Source organism: Cetorhinus maximus, chromosome 24 (genome assembly GCF_964194155.1).
Source record: "Cetorhinus maximus chromosome 24, sCetMax3.hap1.1, whole genome shotgun sequence".
NCBI lineage: Eukaryota > Metazoa > Chordata > Chondrichthyes > Lamniformes > Cetorhinidae > Cetorhinus > Cetorhinus maximus.
Window position 1 is genome coordinate 6,272,135 of NC_135902.1, and position 18,513 is coordinate 6,290,647.

The 18,513-nt window shown below is 37.9% G+C and overlaps 2 protein-coding genes across 2 annotated transcripts in view; one reads left to right on the top strand and one right to left on the bottom strand.

Annotated features, from left to right (window-relative positions):
• Positions 1-18,513, bottom strand: part of tbcd (tubulin folding cofactor D) — a 270,699-nt gene that overhangs the window by 170,332 nt on the left and 81,854 nt on the right. The gene's annotated exons all lie outside the window — the stretch shown is intronic.
• znf750 (zinc finger protein 750) lies at positions 1,869-5,987 on the top strand. The gene is made up of 2 exons (XM_078570696.1): positions 1,869-3,512; positions 5,048-5,987. The coding sequence occupies exons 1-2, from the start codon at positions 2,011-2,013 to the stop codon at positions 5,853-5,855; spliced, it is 2,310 nt and encodes a 769-aa protein (XP_078426822.1). The 5' UTR covers positions 1,869-2,010; the 3' UTR covers positions 5,856-5,987.

An 18,513-nucleotide genomic window follows, 5' to 3' on the forward strand; every position in this document is an offset into this window, starting at 1 on the left:
GAAACATAGATCAGTGATGGCTTAGCTTAAAAAGATTATGAATTTAACCTTTTACCAAGATTACCTTTTTATCTTTTTAATAAAAGAGCAATTGAAGTTACTGTCCAATGCCCAATTTACATGACAGCACAGGACCATCTTCTATAGCAGCAGTCATATAAATGAGATGGCACGTGTGCCTCTGGTGGAAAAGAAAACCATCTTGAGGTGGTTTTGCTTCTCCAAAGACAAAATTGCCAGAGCCAAGTGGGCACTGATAGAATAGCTTACTGTTTGCCATTATATTCCAGCTGTGGATGGTCTGAGCCTAACCTTTTGTAAGATAGCATTCTGTATTTAACACCAAAAGGCCTGTACTGTCCTTCTGCTATTATCAGGAATCATTGGCAGCTAGAATGATAAAGCAGCAATTGTGGTTTTGTAATAAGTGTTTGTGTGTTGACAGTTGCTATAAAGAACTTGCATTTATATAGCACCCCTCAAGTTCGCAGGATATCCCAAAGAGCGTAAAATGGCTATGTAAATTATGGATTCAAGTCCTGGATTTTGGCTTAAGTCCAAGACCAAAATTAGAATCCAAACGACCGAGTCAAATAATTATGTTCCTGTGTAGACGCCAGTTAGTTTCTGACTCTCTCACCTGTTATAAATAGAATGAGCCTGGAGAACTGCATCAACTTTTTTCAAGTTAAAAGCAAAAAACTGCGGATGCTGGAAATCCAAAACAAAAACAAAAATACCTGGAAAAACTCAGCATCTGCGGAGAGGAACACAGTTAACGTTTCGAGTCCGAAAAATAGACAAAAGGTGAAATATAAGCTGGTTTAAGAGGGGGTGGGACAAGTAGAGCTGGATAGAGGGCGAGTGATAGGTGGAGATAACCAAAAGATGTCATAGACAAAAGGACAAAGAGGTGTTGAAGCTGGTGATATTATCTAAGGAATGTGATAATAAAGGTACAGATAGCCCTAGTGGGGATGGGATGGGGGGAAGGCATCGAAATAGGCTAAAAGGCAAAGATAAAACAATGGATGGAAATACATTTAAAAATAACGGAATTAGGTGGGAAAAGAAAAATCTATATAAATTATTGGAAAAAAGGGGGATCGGAAAGGGGATGGGGATGGAGGAGAGGGTTCATGATCTAAAATTGTTGAACTCAATATTCAGTCCGGAAGGCTGTAAAGTGCCTAGTTGGAAGATGAGGTGCTGTTCCTCCAGTTTGCGTTGAGCTTCACTGGAAGAATGCAGCAGGCCAAGGACGGACATGTGGGCATGAGAGCAGGGTGGAGAGTTGAAATGGCAAGCGACAGGGAGGTCTGGGTCATGCTTGCAAACAATAATCAACATTCACACAACATCATAATACATAACTAATCAACTCATGCGAACATGTGACTATTCAAATATATAGTGCTGAACTATTTAGCAGCTATAGGAACTGCTTTTGCTAAAGAATGGGAACAAACTGGAAAATCTAGTGTTTAAGTAATTTCTTCAAATCCTTTAGCATGTCCTGTGAACATATAGGGGAAATTTATATATGGGCATGAATTTTTATTACAATAGCAACAGTAAATATGGGAATATACCAGATTTCAACATAGCTGAAATAGCAATTTTTACATTGATGCTTTGAATCTTGTAACTTCAACTTGGATTATTATAAACACAGAATGTTACACAGTGTATCATACTGGTTTATGTGCACTGACGTCATGCAAAAGGTGGCCCAGTGCCACACTGCCAGATTTGAATACAATTCTCTGAAACCAGGCGTGTCTTAAGGAATGTGCTGGTTTTTACTCTCATCCTCAGACAAAGTTAACCAGTTTCCATTCTTTTGTCCACAGTCTCATGCAACTTATTCCAGTACTGATTTAGACATAGATTTTGGTTGCCTGTACAAGAAATCGAGTGGAGTTTTCCAATTGTCAAATCAACATAGGATCTACAAAAATAAAGGCCCAGGAGAAGCAATAATTAACAACCTTTATCGAGAACATAAAAATGAGCCTCACCAAAGAACGCAAACCAAAGAAACCTCACTACATTCCTCGACCTCCAGGAAAACCATTCAAATACAAGTGTTTCCAGTGTCCATTTACATGCAATGAGAAATCACACCTGTTTAACCACATGAAATACAGCTTGTGTGAAAATTCAATCTCACTAGTTACAGACCAGGATCAAACAGGAAAATGCCCAAAGCCAAGTTCCAATGAGACTAATATACTCAACCAGAAAGCTGGTGTGTCAAATGGGTGCAATGATTCAAAGGTACCAATTAGCAAACTCAATAAAATTTCAGAATGCACAAATACTGTTTCAGATAAAGATACAAATCTTCAGATCATCGGTAATAATGAAATGAAAGAAAACGTAGGAATGAATAATCAAACTTTTGCTCCGGTTACAAAGACAAAACAACAGAAGGAACCACATCACATGATTCCTGCAACAAATGAATCTGAAAAACTCAGAGCTATCAAAAAGGATGAAAGATCCTCAGCTTTCTTGCCTGTTGGAGGACTGAGATCCAACAAAAGACCAGAAATAGACAATGAAAACACAAATTCTGTTTCAGAAAATTCAAGCAACAGGGCATCTCCCATCCGAATGAAGTCAGCATTTCACAGCCCAGGTGACCAATGGAGAGCATGTCCTTCTTCAATTTCACCAGAGCTTTCCAAAACATACAAAAGCTTTGGTTCAATTCCTCCCAACACATCACCATTGATTCCGGATTATACACATTATTACACTGAACGAGGCTCAAGGGTAGTCTTTTCACCTTATCTCCTCACTGGTAAGCCAGTTGAATATGACAGCCCAACAATTCCACTGTATGTATCTCCCGATCAGCAGAATTTTATGCTGCCTAATCTACAAAATCCAAGCATGACTTTGCCAAGACATTTAGCTCCATCAGCATTAGAGCAGTACAAGATTCTTCATCATTTGCATTCAAATCTTCCCATTCCTTATGGAGTCCATCACCTCAACTCAACTGAATATCATATGCCCCAGTTTGGTCTGAGGCTTCAACAATCAAGTAACACCATCAGGGATAAAAATACACATGTGTCAGTTGGCAACCCACTTTATGAAACTTCACCACCACCAGAATTATATCTCCAGGACTCTCACAGAAGGCTTTACAGGGAATGGGAGAACTCAGCTCCGACAGCATATTCAAAAGATAATGACACTGCAGTATTGAACAGTGATTCATACACAGGAAGAACAAATATAAAAATGAGCCCTAAAGCAGGAAGTGCAGCAATGGGCTCTCCAGGTCGACCGAGCCCAACAACTTTTGCTCAAACAAGTATGGTTTCAGAAAGTTTTGGCGAATTTCCCAACAAGTTTCTTTCCAGCATGAGCTTTAGAAGTAACAAATTGGAAGAAAACCTTACGCATTTCATACCTGTCAAAAATATCACAAATCCACACACAAATAAATTCTACATTCAACATGGCCAGCCAGAAAGTCAAGAACCAGGCAGCAGGTACAACAAACATCAAGGGTTTTCAACTTATTGTTTTAGACATTTTGCATTCTTCAGATTGCTTATATGCATTTTGTAACAGCAGCGCGAGCACCATGTCATATACTAGCAAGCATTCACAGATCAAACTCAGCTCACTCAGTAATTCCAGAGGGTTTTACTTTCAGCACGATGACCCAAATAATATAGGATTATTATGCATCATACATTATCCATCATTAAAATTACTGCTCATTTTTAGAAAGAAACAATATAAACTGTTAGTTTCATAGAATCATACAGTACAGAAGGAGGCTATTCAAACTATCATGTTTGTGCCAGCTCTTTAAAAATTAGTCCCACTTCCCTGCTCTCTTCCTGCAGCCCTGCAAATTGCTCCATTACACATATAGATCCAGTTCCATTCCGAAAGTTATTATTGAATCTGCTTCCACCATCCTTGCAAACAGTGCATTCCAGATCATAAGAATTGTAAACAAGTACTTATCAAGTTCCCCCTTGGTTCTTCTGACAATAATTTTGAATTGGTGTCCACTAGTTACCAACCTTCTGGTCAATGGAAATAGTTTTGCCACATCTACCATCAAGCCGTTTATAATTTTGAATGCCTCTATTAAATCGCTCCTTGAGGTTCTTTGTTCTAAGAACAACATTCCAGCTTCTGGAGTCTCTCCATATAACTGAAATCCCTCATCCCTAGTCCTGTTCCGGTAAATGTTCTCTGCGCATTCTCTAAGGCCTGGATATCTTTTATGAAATATCCTGCCCAGGAATGGACACAATAGTCTAGTGAGGCATAACCAGCAATGTTTAAACTTTTACCATAAAATAATTGCTTTGGTACACTCTGTCTCTATTTATAAAACAAAGGATCCATTTTTTTTAATGTTTGGTTAATTTGTCCTGCCACCTTCACAGATTTATGTATCTGAACCATGAAATGAGGCCATTTAAAGTGCTGTTTTGAATTTGAAAACTATAAGCAACTCATTATTATTAACCACTTTGGAAGTACTATCACCATTGTGCTTTCTTTGTGCTTAACATTCCTTGGATTATCTTTAATTTAGGAGACAGTCTTAGCTCAGTGCTAACAGTCTTGCCCGAGTCAGATGGTTGTGATTTCAAACCCCACTCCAAGACTTAGGTGCATAATCTAGGCTGATACTTCAATGCAGCACTCCCTCAATGTGTCATCTTCCAAATAAGGCATCAAACCAAGAATCTGTCTACCTATTCCAGTAGATGTAAATGATTCTATGGTGTTACTCAAAGAAGAGTGGAGGACTTTTCTCAATGCCCTTAGCAACATTTTGCCTTAAGCAACACCCCTAAAAACAGACTATCTTGCTATTTCTGTCATTTTTTGTGGAATTTTTCTGTAACTAAATGCACTAGCTGTGAAGAACTTTGGAAAGTTCTGAGGATGTGAAAGGTGCTTTATAAATACAAGTTGTTCTTATGCCTTAATATTTAAGATATGTAAAAGTTATAAAATTCAGTCTGAAAATCATATGTTGCAAATCTGCTTACAGGATTCGGGTAGCCAATGAGGGTTCAACATCCAAATCAACTTATTCTAATGTCACAATTTTGGATTACTACCACGGCAATTCTCAGGTACTTACGAATAAAAGCTCCACCAGTATGATCCCATTAAATCTTTCCAAAAAGAATAAAGCAAAAATAGAGCAAGACAAGCTGTTTGGAGCCACAACTAATCTTCCACAAGACTCAACTGGAAAATCTTCAGATGGCAAATACTGCCCACCAGATACAGAACATCAAACTTCTATCAAAGTACAGGATGTGCCTTTAAACCTTTCAGTCAAAGTTAAACATAACCATGGCTGGCCAACACCTGAAGATTCTATTCCACCACAGGTAGACAGCACTTCAAGGACAGAAGCAAAGTGCTTAAATGACAAGAAGTCTCTGCATTCTGACTTAAAAAGTAATTCAGTGGAAGGCCTCAGTAAAAAAGATGTTATCAGCAACCGGCAAACATTAAAAGTTGTCAAAAGTGCACAAAGCTGTAATGATGAGCAGAAGCAGTCAGCTGCAGTGGCTCTTTGCCAGTTAGCTGGATGTAACAGTGGAAAATGTAATGAGGAATGGTCATTTTTGCCAAATGGACAATTCGCCAGTTTGGAGGATCCCAGCTATGAAGACAAACACAACTATGATTCTCCTACAACTGACAAAATAGAAAAAGAACAGAAGCCAAGATGTCAAAAAAGGTTAAACGAGGATTCAGTTAAAACACAACCAGAGACAACACTTGTAAAGAATAATGATTGTGGTAGAATATTCAATTTGAGGAAAAGAACTAGAGTTGCATAAGATGGGTACAATTCCAATTGAAATCAATTAGGCTAAGCAAATTATTAAACCATGTAAGGTTGATGGCCATTGTTTACATCAAGGTTTCAAAGCCAGGATTAGTCACCAAGATGCATAACACACCCAAGAACAAGGGTGTGTATAAACTCTTCATTGACTTTTTGTTATTTATATATGTTATTATACATACTATATAGGGTGTTGGTTGAAAGCAACAAGTTATAGTGCAACCCTAACAGATTCTGACTGAATAAACTGAGCAGCCAATCTCAGTTTAGATTGCACTGTTGTCCAGAAGACTAAGATTTTTTGGGATAGAGGCTGAAATAAAATGGTGCAAATTCATCCTAAAGGGAGCAACTAACATTTTTATTAGGAGCTCACTTTTCCTCCTTCAAATTTAATGAATATATAACTAAATAATAGGAGTTTGAATGTTACAAGCTGCAAAAAAAGTGCAGCTCGCAACCTAATCCCACCTCTGACAATGATTGGCTCAGGTTTGCTTCAGACAACTACCTCAGGTGAAATAAGCAATAAAGAATGTTATCTTTCTTGTAAAAAGTTCAATGCTTTAAGGCACAATCTTTGGTCAATGTGCTGAAAGCACGCGAAAGAACATTTAGATTACTTATTTGAACCATATTAGCAGACTTTAATAGAAAGCAGTGAAATCAGACTGGTCAAAATAAGCATACAAGCCAATATTTGAAATTTGTGGTAGTCCAATCAACACCGGATGCTAAAGAGCAAGTATTTGAAATATCTTAAGTCCAGAGGGCTATCTTTTTTTAAATTATACAGTGATCATTATTAAAGCTAGGTTTTCTGCTACATAGAGAGAAACTTACTTGAATAGTTTGATTTGCTACAGGACATTGAGGTACAGTAGCAAAATGGTTACGCTACTGGACTAGCAGTCCAGAGGCCTCAATTAATGATCCAGATACATGAGTTAAAGTCCCCATATAGCAGCTGAAGAATTTAAATTCAATTAATTAATTAAAAATATGGAATAAATACTAGTGTCAGTAATGGTGAAACCACTGGATTGTCGTAACAGCCCATCTAGTTCACGAATATCGTTACCCGGTCTGGCCTATGCGTGACTCCAGTTTCACAATAATGCGGTTGATTCCTAACTGCCCTCTGAAATGGCCGAGCAAGCCACTCAGCTATATTCAAAGCAGCAGCTCACCAATACCTTCTCATGGGCAATTAAGGATGGGTAATAAACGCTGGTCTTACCACAGTCTTATGAATGACCAAAAAAAAACAAATTAAGTGGAGCCTTCTGAATCAAGTGTATAAAAAATGTGGGTTACCAATGAAATAGCAGTAATAATAAGAAAAAAGTTAAATTTATTATGCAAATTAAACCACCTCAAGTCTGGCATTCAATTGCTTAACTAACAATTGAAATGATCACATATTCCGTTAAAATCCAAATTGACCCAGCTCTAACAAACTATCCATTAAGTTTTGTTTAATTGTATTTACCTGACCCAGACTAAAGGACAGGTACAAAAATGCATATGTACATAATTATTTTGCAGCTTATAAATTGCTTAGAATACTGTGATGGTCATTCAAACAACGTGCTTTAATTCTGCTTTTATTAGGCTCACCTGAAGTACCAGGGAAAGCAAGTCATGAGGGTTACTACAATACAGAAAAAATGTTTTTGTGGACATGAATTTATTTTATGGGGAAACTGCTGGTGATGGAAACACTTAGTATGATGCTTAACCATTTATTATGTTATAAAATATATTTTTTTGCTACAGGATTAAAGATAATTTATCATGCAAAAATAACTGTCTATTTTATTATTTGATGAACACTAATAATCTTTTAGTACTTAAACTAGGCACACAGTTATACTTGATTCCACGTCACTGTAAATTTATACTCACTCGTACCAAAGATGAATAGCTTTTCTACATCAAAATATATTAGGTTAAAGGGTACTGTAGACAAAACTTTCAATGATAATAGTATCTAAAGACAATAGATAAATCATTCAAAAAACCATTGAAGTGTAATAAAAAGGAAGCTAACTGCCATGAAAATTAGACTTTCAAGCAAAACATTCTCTTAAAGTTTCCTGATTACGATATTGAAAATTACGTTACCATTTTTCAATTCATTGGTTTTGTACTGGGGTTGAAGACGATATATTGTCAGCTCCTGGTGCTCAGAAACCTGCCCTGTTAAGATGTGGATTTCAGAGCTTTGGCAGTCACACAAAAACCAAGTACAGTGGCTTAGAAATCTCAATTTCCAACATTATGGCCACAATTTTTCAGATACACAGGTCATTAATAGATGGCAGCATAATTAGATAAAGCCTTAAAGAATCCTTGGTTTTCTATGTATAGGCATGGAATATTCAACTATGATAATAATGAACTTGTTCAGGGCATTATGGAAACGATATAAAAGCACCTGAAAAGGTGCATTGTCACTTCAGTCATAATCATGTCTATTTCAAAACTAGAAGAGGTCTAATGGAACTTCAATATTAATGAGCTATTATCAGGCTAAATCTGCCTATTTAAATGCAGCTAACTGTGAGGTGATTCATTTAGGACCAAAAAGGATAGATCGGAATATTTTTTATCAAATGATCATAAGTTAGCAACAATGCAAGTCCAAAGGGGTCCTTTACAGAGGTCATTGACATACAGTGGTATTTGTTGAATGTTAGCCTTTATATCTAGAGAGCTAGAAATAAAGGGAAGGAAGTTTTGCTACAGCTATACAAAGCTATGGACTGACTGCATCTGGAACACTCTGTACAGTTCTCGGCACTTTACCTAAAAAAGATATATTGGCTTTGGAAGGAGTACAATGCAGTCACCAGAATGTTACCAGGTCTGCAAGGACTAAATAATGAGGAGAGATTACATAAAATAGACTTTTATTCTCCGGAATAGAGAAAGTTAAGGGCGATTTAAGTCATTTTTAGGATCTTGACAGGGCATATTGATGGAAAGTTTTTCTGCTGGTGTAGGAATCTACGAAAAAGGGGCCATAACCTTACAACCCGGGGCTACACCATTCAGATGAAAAGTCAGAAAATACTTTTTCACTCCAAAGGGTGGTAGAAGTAGAAAGTTCTCTCCCACAAACAAGCAGTGGATGCTCGCTCAACCGATAATTTTAAATCTGAGATTAATAGATTTTTGCGAGCCAAGATGGACACAGATCAACCATGATTCCGTTGATCAGGCTCCAGAGATTGGGTGAATGGTCTACTACTGCTCCCAAAACATTAAAAGCACACAGAGGAGAAAACATGCTTGGACAATGGGGAAGAAATTATAAAGAAGGAGCCAGAATAGCGTGTTAAAGTATATATACTCTACCACGTGATAGGGAAAGAAACTTAAGAGATGCACGATGAATCATCAGCACTTGACCAAAGTATAGGTAGATATACATTGATCATATATGTCAATAGGGAAATGATATAATATATTTTAAAAATATATACAGAAACGCAACAGAAAGGCAAAAACTGAAATACTATTTCAAAGTGATTAGTTGATAGAACAAAATAACAGCACCTTTATACAGCAGAACGATTCCTCCATTTGCAACATTTCGAGATTGATTTCGCCATGAAAAATGCTAAGACACAAAAAATCCTTTGCATGTGATTTTTTACTCACATCACCGTTTCTGAGAATCCAGCAAGAGAGCGTTTCTGATATTGAAAGCCCTTATTTTTCTGCTTGGATGTTAAGAAATGAAGTGAAACTTGGATGATAAAATATAAAGTGAAGCATGTTTGACTAGTGGCAGATGACATGTGCCAAGCAGATCGAATCCACGAAGGAAACTCGATCCCGCTATCACAATGGTTTTGTAATTTGTATTTATTTCGAGATGTATGCCCTGAATTCAGAAGTAATAAGTCCACCAAGACTTCAGAGATTTTTTAGAAAACTAAATTAATCATTTATTAACAAAAGGAAAGATTTCAAGCACATACATAGGTCTACAAATTACCAAAATAATAACTCCTGAAACTCCCAATTAATCTGGCTTCCAGCTACACCTCTGTTAAGGCAACGGTAAAAAAAAGATTTAAACTGATCCAGGCAAGTCAACACAATACCCTGGACATTAGAATTCAAAGTGGCTTTTCCCAGCTTCGGTTTCTGTAGACGGCGACCTTAATGCACAAATACTGGAGGATTTTCACACTTTTGGTGGATCTTACAATATCTTCCCTGACACATAGCCTCAATCCCCTTGATACATTTTCTCCCTTTTAATATAAATTCCATTGTTCCCATACGTCTTTGGAACTTAATCTTTCTCATAATATAAATCTTTTCATGGTGCTAATATTATCAGTAACCTTTGGGAAAAATAAACTCACTGCTTGGCCTAGCTTCTCTGGCTAGGTGTAACATCCTACCATCTCTTTGAAATTCAAACTACCCTGATTTATCTAAAATTACAAATTCTCCTCCACACATTCCAAAATTTCAGCCATGTTTACGTATTTAACATTTTAAACAATTTTGCTTTGAGCTTTAAACTCTCGACAATGTATCTGCAATTAGATTTTCTCATCCAGCCACATGTATAATCTGTAGATTAAATGCTTGCAGTAATAAACTCCATCGGAATAGCCTTGCACTTCAGTCTTGAAATTTGTCCAAAAACTCCAAAGGATTGTGGTCTGTATAAACAATTGTTTCTGACGAATTGTTTGCAATGTAAATCTCAAAATGCTGCAACGCTAACAGGCCCAGGGCCTCCTTTTCGAATGTTGAATAATCTTCTCTGTTGTACATTCAAATTCCATGAAAATGTCCCATTGGTTTCTCAATTCCAATTTCATCTTCTTGCAATAGTTTGGCCCCAATGCCTATATCGCTTACGTCAATGGCCAACTTAAATTGATTGGCTTAACTGGTTACTGCCAAACTGGCATTGTAGTCAATACAGTTTTAAAACTGCTAAATACCTTCTGACAGCTGTGTCCATTGAAACTTCTTGTTCTTTTTTAATAGTTCAGTCAATGCAGTAACCACACTGCTAAAACTTGGTGCAAATTTCCAATAAAACCCACTCATGCCCAGAAATCTCAAAACTTCTCGTTTTGTTGTCGACACAGGGAAATCCACAATAGGTTTGACTTCACATCTCTCGGAGCCATCTTACCATGTCCAATGGTATGGCCTAGATATGTAACTTGCGCTTTTGCAAATTCACTTTTAGCCAAGTTCATCACCAAAATTAGCTCCTTGTAGTCGACTAAATAAATCTTCCAGATGTTGTAAATGTTCCTTCCAAGTTTGGCTGAAAACTATCAAATCGTCAATATAAACAGCACAATTGCTCAGTCCTCCAATTACTTTGTTTGTCAGTCCATGAAATGTTGCAGATGCATTTTTCATACCAGATGGCATGACTTTAAACTGATATAGTCCATCTGGCGTCACAAAAGCCGATATCTCCTTTGCTCTCTCCAATAATGGTGCTTGCCAATATCCTCTTAGCAAGTCAATCTTTGTGATAAACATTGATTGCCACACTTTCTCAATGCAATCTTCCAACTGTGGTATAGGAAACGAATTCACCTTTGTCACTGCATTCACTTTTCGATAGGCCACACACAGTCTTCGTGTTCCATTCGGTTTCGGTACCATCACAATAGGCGAGCTCCAGTTACTGCACCTAGACTCAGTGATGTCATTTTGAAGCATGAATTCAATTTCTTTCCGTACTTGTAATAACTTTGCTGGATTTAATCTATAAGGATGTTACCTTATTGAAGGTGAAACTTCTACACTCACATCATGTGTAGCTAAATGTGTCCTCCCCAGCTCGTTCCCACAAACAGCTTTATGTGACTACAATAGCTTCTCCAAATCACTTTGACACTTATCTGGAAGATAACTCAATATTACATTTAAAATTTCTAAATACCCCCTCATTATCCAATTTGATTAAAGGAAAATCAATTTCAAAATCCTTCATTTCTACCTCTGTTTCCTTATCTACCACCACTAATACCTCCTTTTGGTCCTCTTCCCTGTCAAAGTACTTTTTAAGCATATTTACATGACACATCCTCTGCTTCTTTCTTCTATCTGGAGTATTTATTAAATAATTTACTTTACTCAGTTTCTTTTCAACCTTGTAAGGCCCACTAAATCTTGCCTTTAACGAATCACCCAGTACTGGTAACAGAGCTAACACATTTTCCCCAGCAATAAAACTATGAGCTGTAGCTTTCCTATCTGCCTTCACTTTCATCACTTGATGTGATATCTTTAAATGTTCACTCGCTAACTCACATGCTCTGTCCAATCTTTCTCTGAAGCTTGATACATAATCCAGGACAGTGGTTTCTGAATTTTTACCCACCAATTCCTCATGAATCAATTCCAGTGGTTCCCTTATCTTATGACCGTAGACTAATTTGAAAGGACTAAATCCAGTCGATACATTAGGAGCATCCCTAATAGCAAATAACAAGAATGGAATCCCCCTATCCCAATCCTGTAGATAATCCTGACTATACGCCTTCATCACAGTTTTTAAAGTTTGATGCCATCTTTCCAATGCCCCTTGTGATTCAGGATGGTAAGCTGTTGACTTAAACTGTTTTATCCCTGAACTGTTCATTACTTCCTTAAACAGCTGTGACATGAAATTTGAACCCAGATCTGATTGTATTTCTTTGGTAAGCCATATCTTGTAAAACATTTAGTCAACTCTTCCACAGTTCTCTTTGTTGTAATATTTCTCAAAGGTATTGCTTCAGGAAATCTTGTAGACACATCCATTATTGTCAGTAAGTACTGATTTCCACTTTTAGTCTTAGGGAGGGGCCCTACACAATCAATCATGACCCTAGTAAAAGGTCCTTCAAATGCTTGAATTATACTGCTTGTGGTTTCCCTATTACCTGACATGTGTGACATTCTACAGAATTTGACTACATCCCTATGCAATCCAGGCCAATAAAAATGTTTTTGTATTTTCATTGGTGTCTTTCTAACTCCTAAATGTCCCCCCATTGGAATTTCATGAGCTATTCTCAGGATCTCATTTCTGTATCCAAATGGTACAGCAATCTGATACACTTCCCTCCAGTTTTCATCTGCTGAAACCCGATACGGCCACCACTTTCTCATTAATACAGTACCCTTAAGGTAATAACATTCTGGAACACATTCTACCTCTGTTTCTGAGTAAACTGTCTGATATAAGTGTTTTATTTGTGGATCCTTTTTCTGTAACTCTACCAACTGCCTTGAGCTCAATACTTCAGCTGCATTCTTCCATTCTTTCTTCCTGAATAACCTTATCAAAGACAGTATCAGCTAACTGAACTTCAATACCTTTTCCCTGCCTTTTAACTTCCTGTTCTTCCTGTTTCAACCTGTGAGCTTGTGATCTTGTTACCATGCAATCTGGAAAGAGTCCAGATTCATTTGAAAACACCTCTACAGATTGCTCAACTACCATAGGCATCACCCACATCTGTGACTCAGCTATATCATTACCTAAAATAAATTGAACCTCTGCAATGGGCAATTTTACCACTACTCTAATAATCACCTCACTTGTTTTCCACTTACTCTTTAAATTTACCTTCCACAATGGAATAGGTTTAACATCTCCATGAACCCCACTTATTATCACTTGTTCCTGCAATACTCCCTCTGAACAACAAATGTCACTACCCCACAACATTAACGATTGACTAGCCTCTGTGTCTCTTAAATTTCTAATATCTTTACCTACTCCACCCTGTACAAATGGGAAAACGTTCCCTTTACATACAAAATCTTTAAACATTTCTGCAACCTGCTTCTCAGAACTTTCTTGGGAAAATTGTGAACACATTCCCACTTCTTTACCTATCACTGATTCTTCCTGTTTACCTGTACACAAACCACTGGTTTTTCCTGTGTCGAACCTCAGAACCCACAGTACTTTTACTTCCAGAACTTTTCTGCTACCCAATAATTCCAACAGATTTTCCCTGTAATGTCCAACACACTGACTTTGTGTGCCCAACTTTATTACAATGAAAACACCTCAATTTTCCAGTGTCACTTCTACCCTCAGCACCTTCCTTTTTATTCTGAGAAAAAACTTCCTGGAAATTTCCATCTACTCATTCTCTTCCCTGGCTACCCACCTTCCTTTCACCTTCCCACTCTTTACCCTTCTCTGATTTAAAAGGGTGACGAAAAAAGGTTTAGATCTATGAGCTAACACATAACTATCAGCTATTTCTGCTGCCTGTTTTACTGTTTTAACTCTCTGTTCCTCCTCAGTGAGAACATGAGTTCTCACTAACGAAGGAACTGAACCTTTAAATTCTTCCAAAAGAATTACTTCTCTAAGAACTGCATATGTTGTCTCTATCTTTAATGCCTGTATCCACTGGTCACAATTACTTTGCTTTACTTCTCTCAAACTCAATGTAAGTTTCCCAAGCTGTTTTCTTATATTCCTAACTTTATGCCATATGTCTCAGGAACCAACTCATATGCACTCAAAATAGCCTTTTTTTAACCACATCATAATCCACTGGCATTTCTTCTGATAGTGAAGTATAAACCTCATGTCCTCTACCCACCAACCTAGATTGTAACAACAATGTCCAGTTTTCTTGTGGCCATTTCATCCGCTTAGCTATCTTCTCAAAGAAAGAACACCTCCACATCTCTTCCTTCAAACTTCAGAAGAGCTTGCACAAATGTAAAAATCTCCCCACTGGGATTTAGCTTAACTCTTTTTTCATCATCAGGACTTTCTTCAGCATCTGATGTCTCTTTTTTAAAGTCCAGCTTTTTCAGTCTCCGTCCCTTTCCTTCTCCTTCTCCTCCATTGCTAACTTCTCCCTCTGGAGATCAAGTTTTCACATTCCCATTGCTTTTTGAAATAATCTTTTTCTTTTGCCTCCAATTCAAGTTTTTTTCAGTTCCTTTGCTTCTTCATTTCTAACTGAAGTCTCACTACCTCCAGCTATGACTCACTAGTGTCAGGTATCACATCCTACTTTAAACGCTGTGCTATCACTTCAACTATGTCTGCTTTTTTTGCTCCTGCAGGTAACTTCAACTGCAACTTATCCTTAGATACTTTTTGTAACCCAATCAGTTATATCTTCTACTTCCAAAAAAGTTTTAGCAATGGATACAGCCATTTTTGCAGTCTAACCACTTTAAAAATCCTTCACACCAACTCCTGAGTTCAAAGTGCTTCTCGTATTCATAACCTTAAGATTCACCAACTCCAAACCAATCAAGGAATTTTAAATATCCGCAAAGAGCCCCCAATTTGTTAAGACGCAGCAGATGATGTATGCCAGCGGATCAAATCCACGAGGGAAACTCGATCCCGCTATCACAACGGTTTTGCGATTTGTGTTTATTTTGAGATGAGTGCCCTGAATTCAGTAGCAATCAGTCCACCAAGACTTCAGAGATTTTTTAGAAAACTAAATATTTGTTCACAAAAGGAAAGATTTCAAGCACATACATAGGTCTACAAATTACCACTATAGTAAAACTCCTAAAACCCCTAATTGATCTGGCTTCCAGTTAAACCCCCATTAAGGCAACGGTAAAAAAAATAGATTCAAACAGATCCAAGCACGTCAACACAATACCTTGGACAGTAGAATTCAAAGTGGCTTTTCTCAGCCTTGGTTTCTGTAGACAGCAGGCCTAATGCACAAATACTGGAGGCTTTTCACAATTCTGGTAAATTATACAATGCCTTCCCTGGCACATAGCCTCATTCTCCTTTATACATGTTGCTCCATTTTAATGTAAATCCCATTGTTCCCATATGTCTTAGAAACTTTACCTTTCTCATAATATAAATCTTTTCATGATGCTAATATTATCAGTAACATTTCGGAAAAATAAACACACTACTTGGTCTAGCTTCTCTAGCTAGGTGTAACATCCTACCATCTCTTTGAAATGCAAACTACCCTGATTTATCTAAAAATGTAAATTCTCCTCACCTCATATTCCAAAACCTCAGCCATGTTTACATATTTAGCATTTCAAACCTAGCTTCTTTTAAAGAGTCAAAGCCCCCAGACCAGTTGTCTCCAATTCAATTAAATGTCGACAATTGAGGCATTCAAGAGAAACAATGTGCAGGATTACAGGGAAAACGCAGGAGATTAGCACTAAGTTAAAATGCTCAGAGAGCCAGTGCAGACACGATGGGTCAAATGGCCTCCTTCTACACCGCAACAATTCTGTGAAATTCCACACACACACAGAAACTATCAAAACCCTACTATTAACCTACTTTTATAATAAATCACAATAATATTATGAGAATTATTACACTTCCGTGACACTAGGACTACTCCTAGTGAGGCGAGAGTGACTGTCCTTGACATCCAGTGAGTTTTTCAATTGTCCACCACCACCATCGCTGAATCCCCCACTATCAACATCCTGGGGGGTTACCATTGACCAGAAACTGAACTGGACTAGCCATATAAATACTGTGGCTACAAGAGCAGGTCAGAGGCTAGGAATCCTGTGGTGAGTAACTTACCTCCTGACTCCCCAAAGCTTGTCCGCCATCTACAAGGCACAAGTCAGGAGTGTGATGGAGTACTCCCCCCTTGCCTGGATGAGTGCAGCTACAACAACACTCAAGAAGCTTGACACCATCCAGGACAAGGCAACCCGTTTGATGGGCACCCCATCCATAAATATTCACTCCCTCCACTACCGATGCACAGTGGCATCAGTGTACCATCTACAAGATGCACTGCAGGAACTCACCAAGCCTCCTTAGACAACACCTTCCAAACCCATGATCACTACCATCGAAAAGGACAAGGGCAGCAGACACATGGGAACACCACCACCTGCAAGTTCCCCTCCAAGCCACTCACCATCCTGACTTGGAAATATATCGCCGTTCCTTCACTGTCGCTGGGTCAAAATCCTGGAACTTCCTCCCTAAGAGCACTGTGGGTGTACCTACACCACATGGACTGCTGCAGTTCAAGAAGGCAGCTCACCACCACCTGCCCAAGGGTAATTAGGAATGGGCAATGAATGCTGGCCTAGCCAGCAATGCCCACATCCCATAAATGAATTAAAAAAACTCCAGTGTTGCCTGTATGACACTTGTTTCCTCTCACACAGCAAGATTAACTTATGCAAACAGAGCAACGTACAACTCACAATAGTTCAAGTTCCAATCACAATAGCCTTCTGTTCCCTGAAATTCCAGACAAGTGAGCAGAATTAAATTCTATGCAGTTCAAACACTTAACAAAATTTCTTTTATCAAAGTGAGGCATAATGGTTCCCCATCAATCTCATTAAGATAATTAAACAGTACACTTGCACATGGGTTTCCCAATCTTGGTCAAAACAAACAAGGGAGAAAGAATGAGAAGCCAGGAGCAAATAAATCCACATCTTTCGAAGTAGTAGGTTCAAAATGACAAAGATGAAGGGTGTCAGTAAGTTACACACCCATTATTCCTACATGCACGCCATCCACAGTAACCCTTCCCGCATGCACATTATCCATAGTAACTATCTACTTTTAAGACATTTTAATGAAACGGTCACCTACATTTTTTTGAACTATCATCTGATGTCTGACTAAAAGTCATTTTTTACTGCAAGGGCCCAAATTCCTTATAACAAAAATTGGAAGATCTTTCGTTGTTCGTCAAAATTAACAACCCACAACTAAAATCATTAAGTAGCATAATAATTTATGATTTCTGGGAATTAGATTTTGTCAGTGGTCCATGAATTACATAGGTAAACAGGCATCCTATTTTTTGTTTAAATAAGAAATTTCACTCCCCAAGTTAAAACAAAGCAAACCTGAAAGAATTATTTATATCAATAAACAGATGGTAAATGTATCACCTGGTGTGGTAGCGAACAATACTACCAGAAATATTTCAGGGTGGATTCCAGGCCCAGGCTGATTCACCTAATCTTCACTGAGGTAGTAGTGGGAGCAGTAAAGTTGATTTCACCATGCATGGGTTAGAAAGGGAAAACTCTCAGCTGCTGATCATGCAACCCCTCACCCTCCACTACCCCCTTCCCTGCACCACAATTGAGATTGTTAGATTTTTGTATGCCAAAGGTATTATGAGATAAGGGGATAAGGCAAGTAGTTAGGTCACATATCAGCCATGATCTCATCGAATGGCAGAACAGGCTCAAGGGGTTAAATGTTCTAATCTTGTTCCTAATTGCCAGCTGAATTTCTTTGGAAAGGCAAGACTGGGTCCCAACTGTCGCAATGCTTAATGATGCCAAAGTCAAGATTCTCTATATGGAAAAACTACTTAGGTGAGATACTAAAGAGCTATCAGTACCTGTGGAACCATACCTCAGGATGAGTCACTGCCTAAAGGGGAGGTGAAGCACAGGAGGAAAATCAAAGGGAAGAACTGGCGCATAGTCAAGTAGTGTTAAAAATATAATGGATAATATACAAGAATCAGTTTAAATGTACTTTTTTTTAAATTTAGTTAATGAGCTATATTAAGGGCTTTTTAAAAAGCACAGGCAAAAGGAAGAGTTAAATGAAGACATTCTTACATACAACTAAGCACTGCATATTTACTGTTAAGACAATGCGAAATACGTCTACT

Bases quoted from the DNA above. Each gene is read 5' to 3' on its own strand.
- znf750 (XM_078570696.1), top strand. From the start codon at position 2,011: ATGAGCCTCACCAAAGAACGCAAACCAAAGAAACCTCACTACATTCCT. The intron at 3,513-5,047 runs GTACAACAAACA...ATCTGCTTACAG, and splicing joins AGTCAAGAACCAGGCAGCAG to GATTCGGGTAGCCAATGAGG.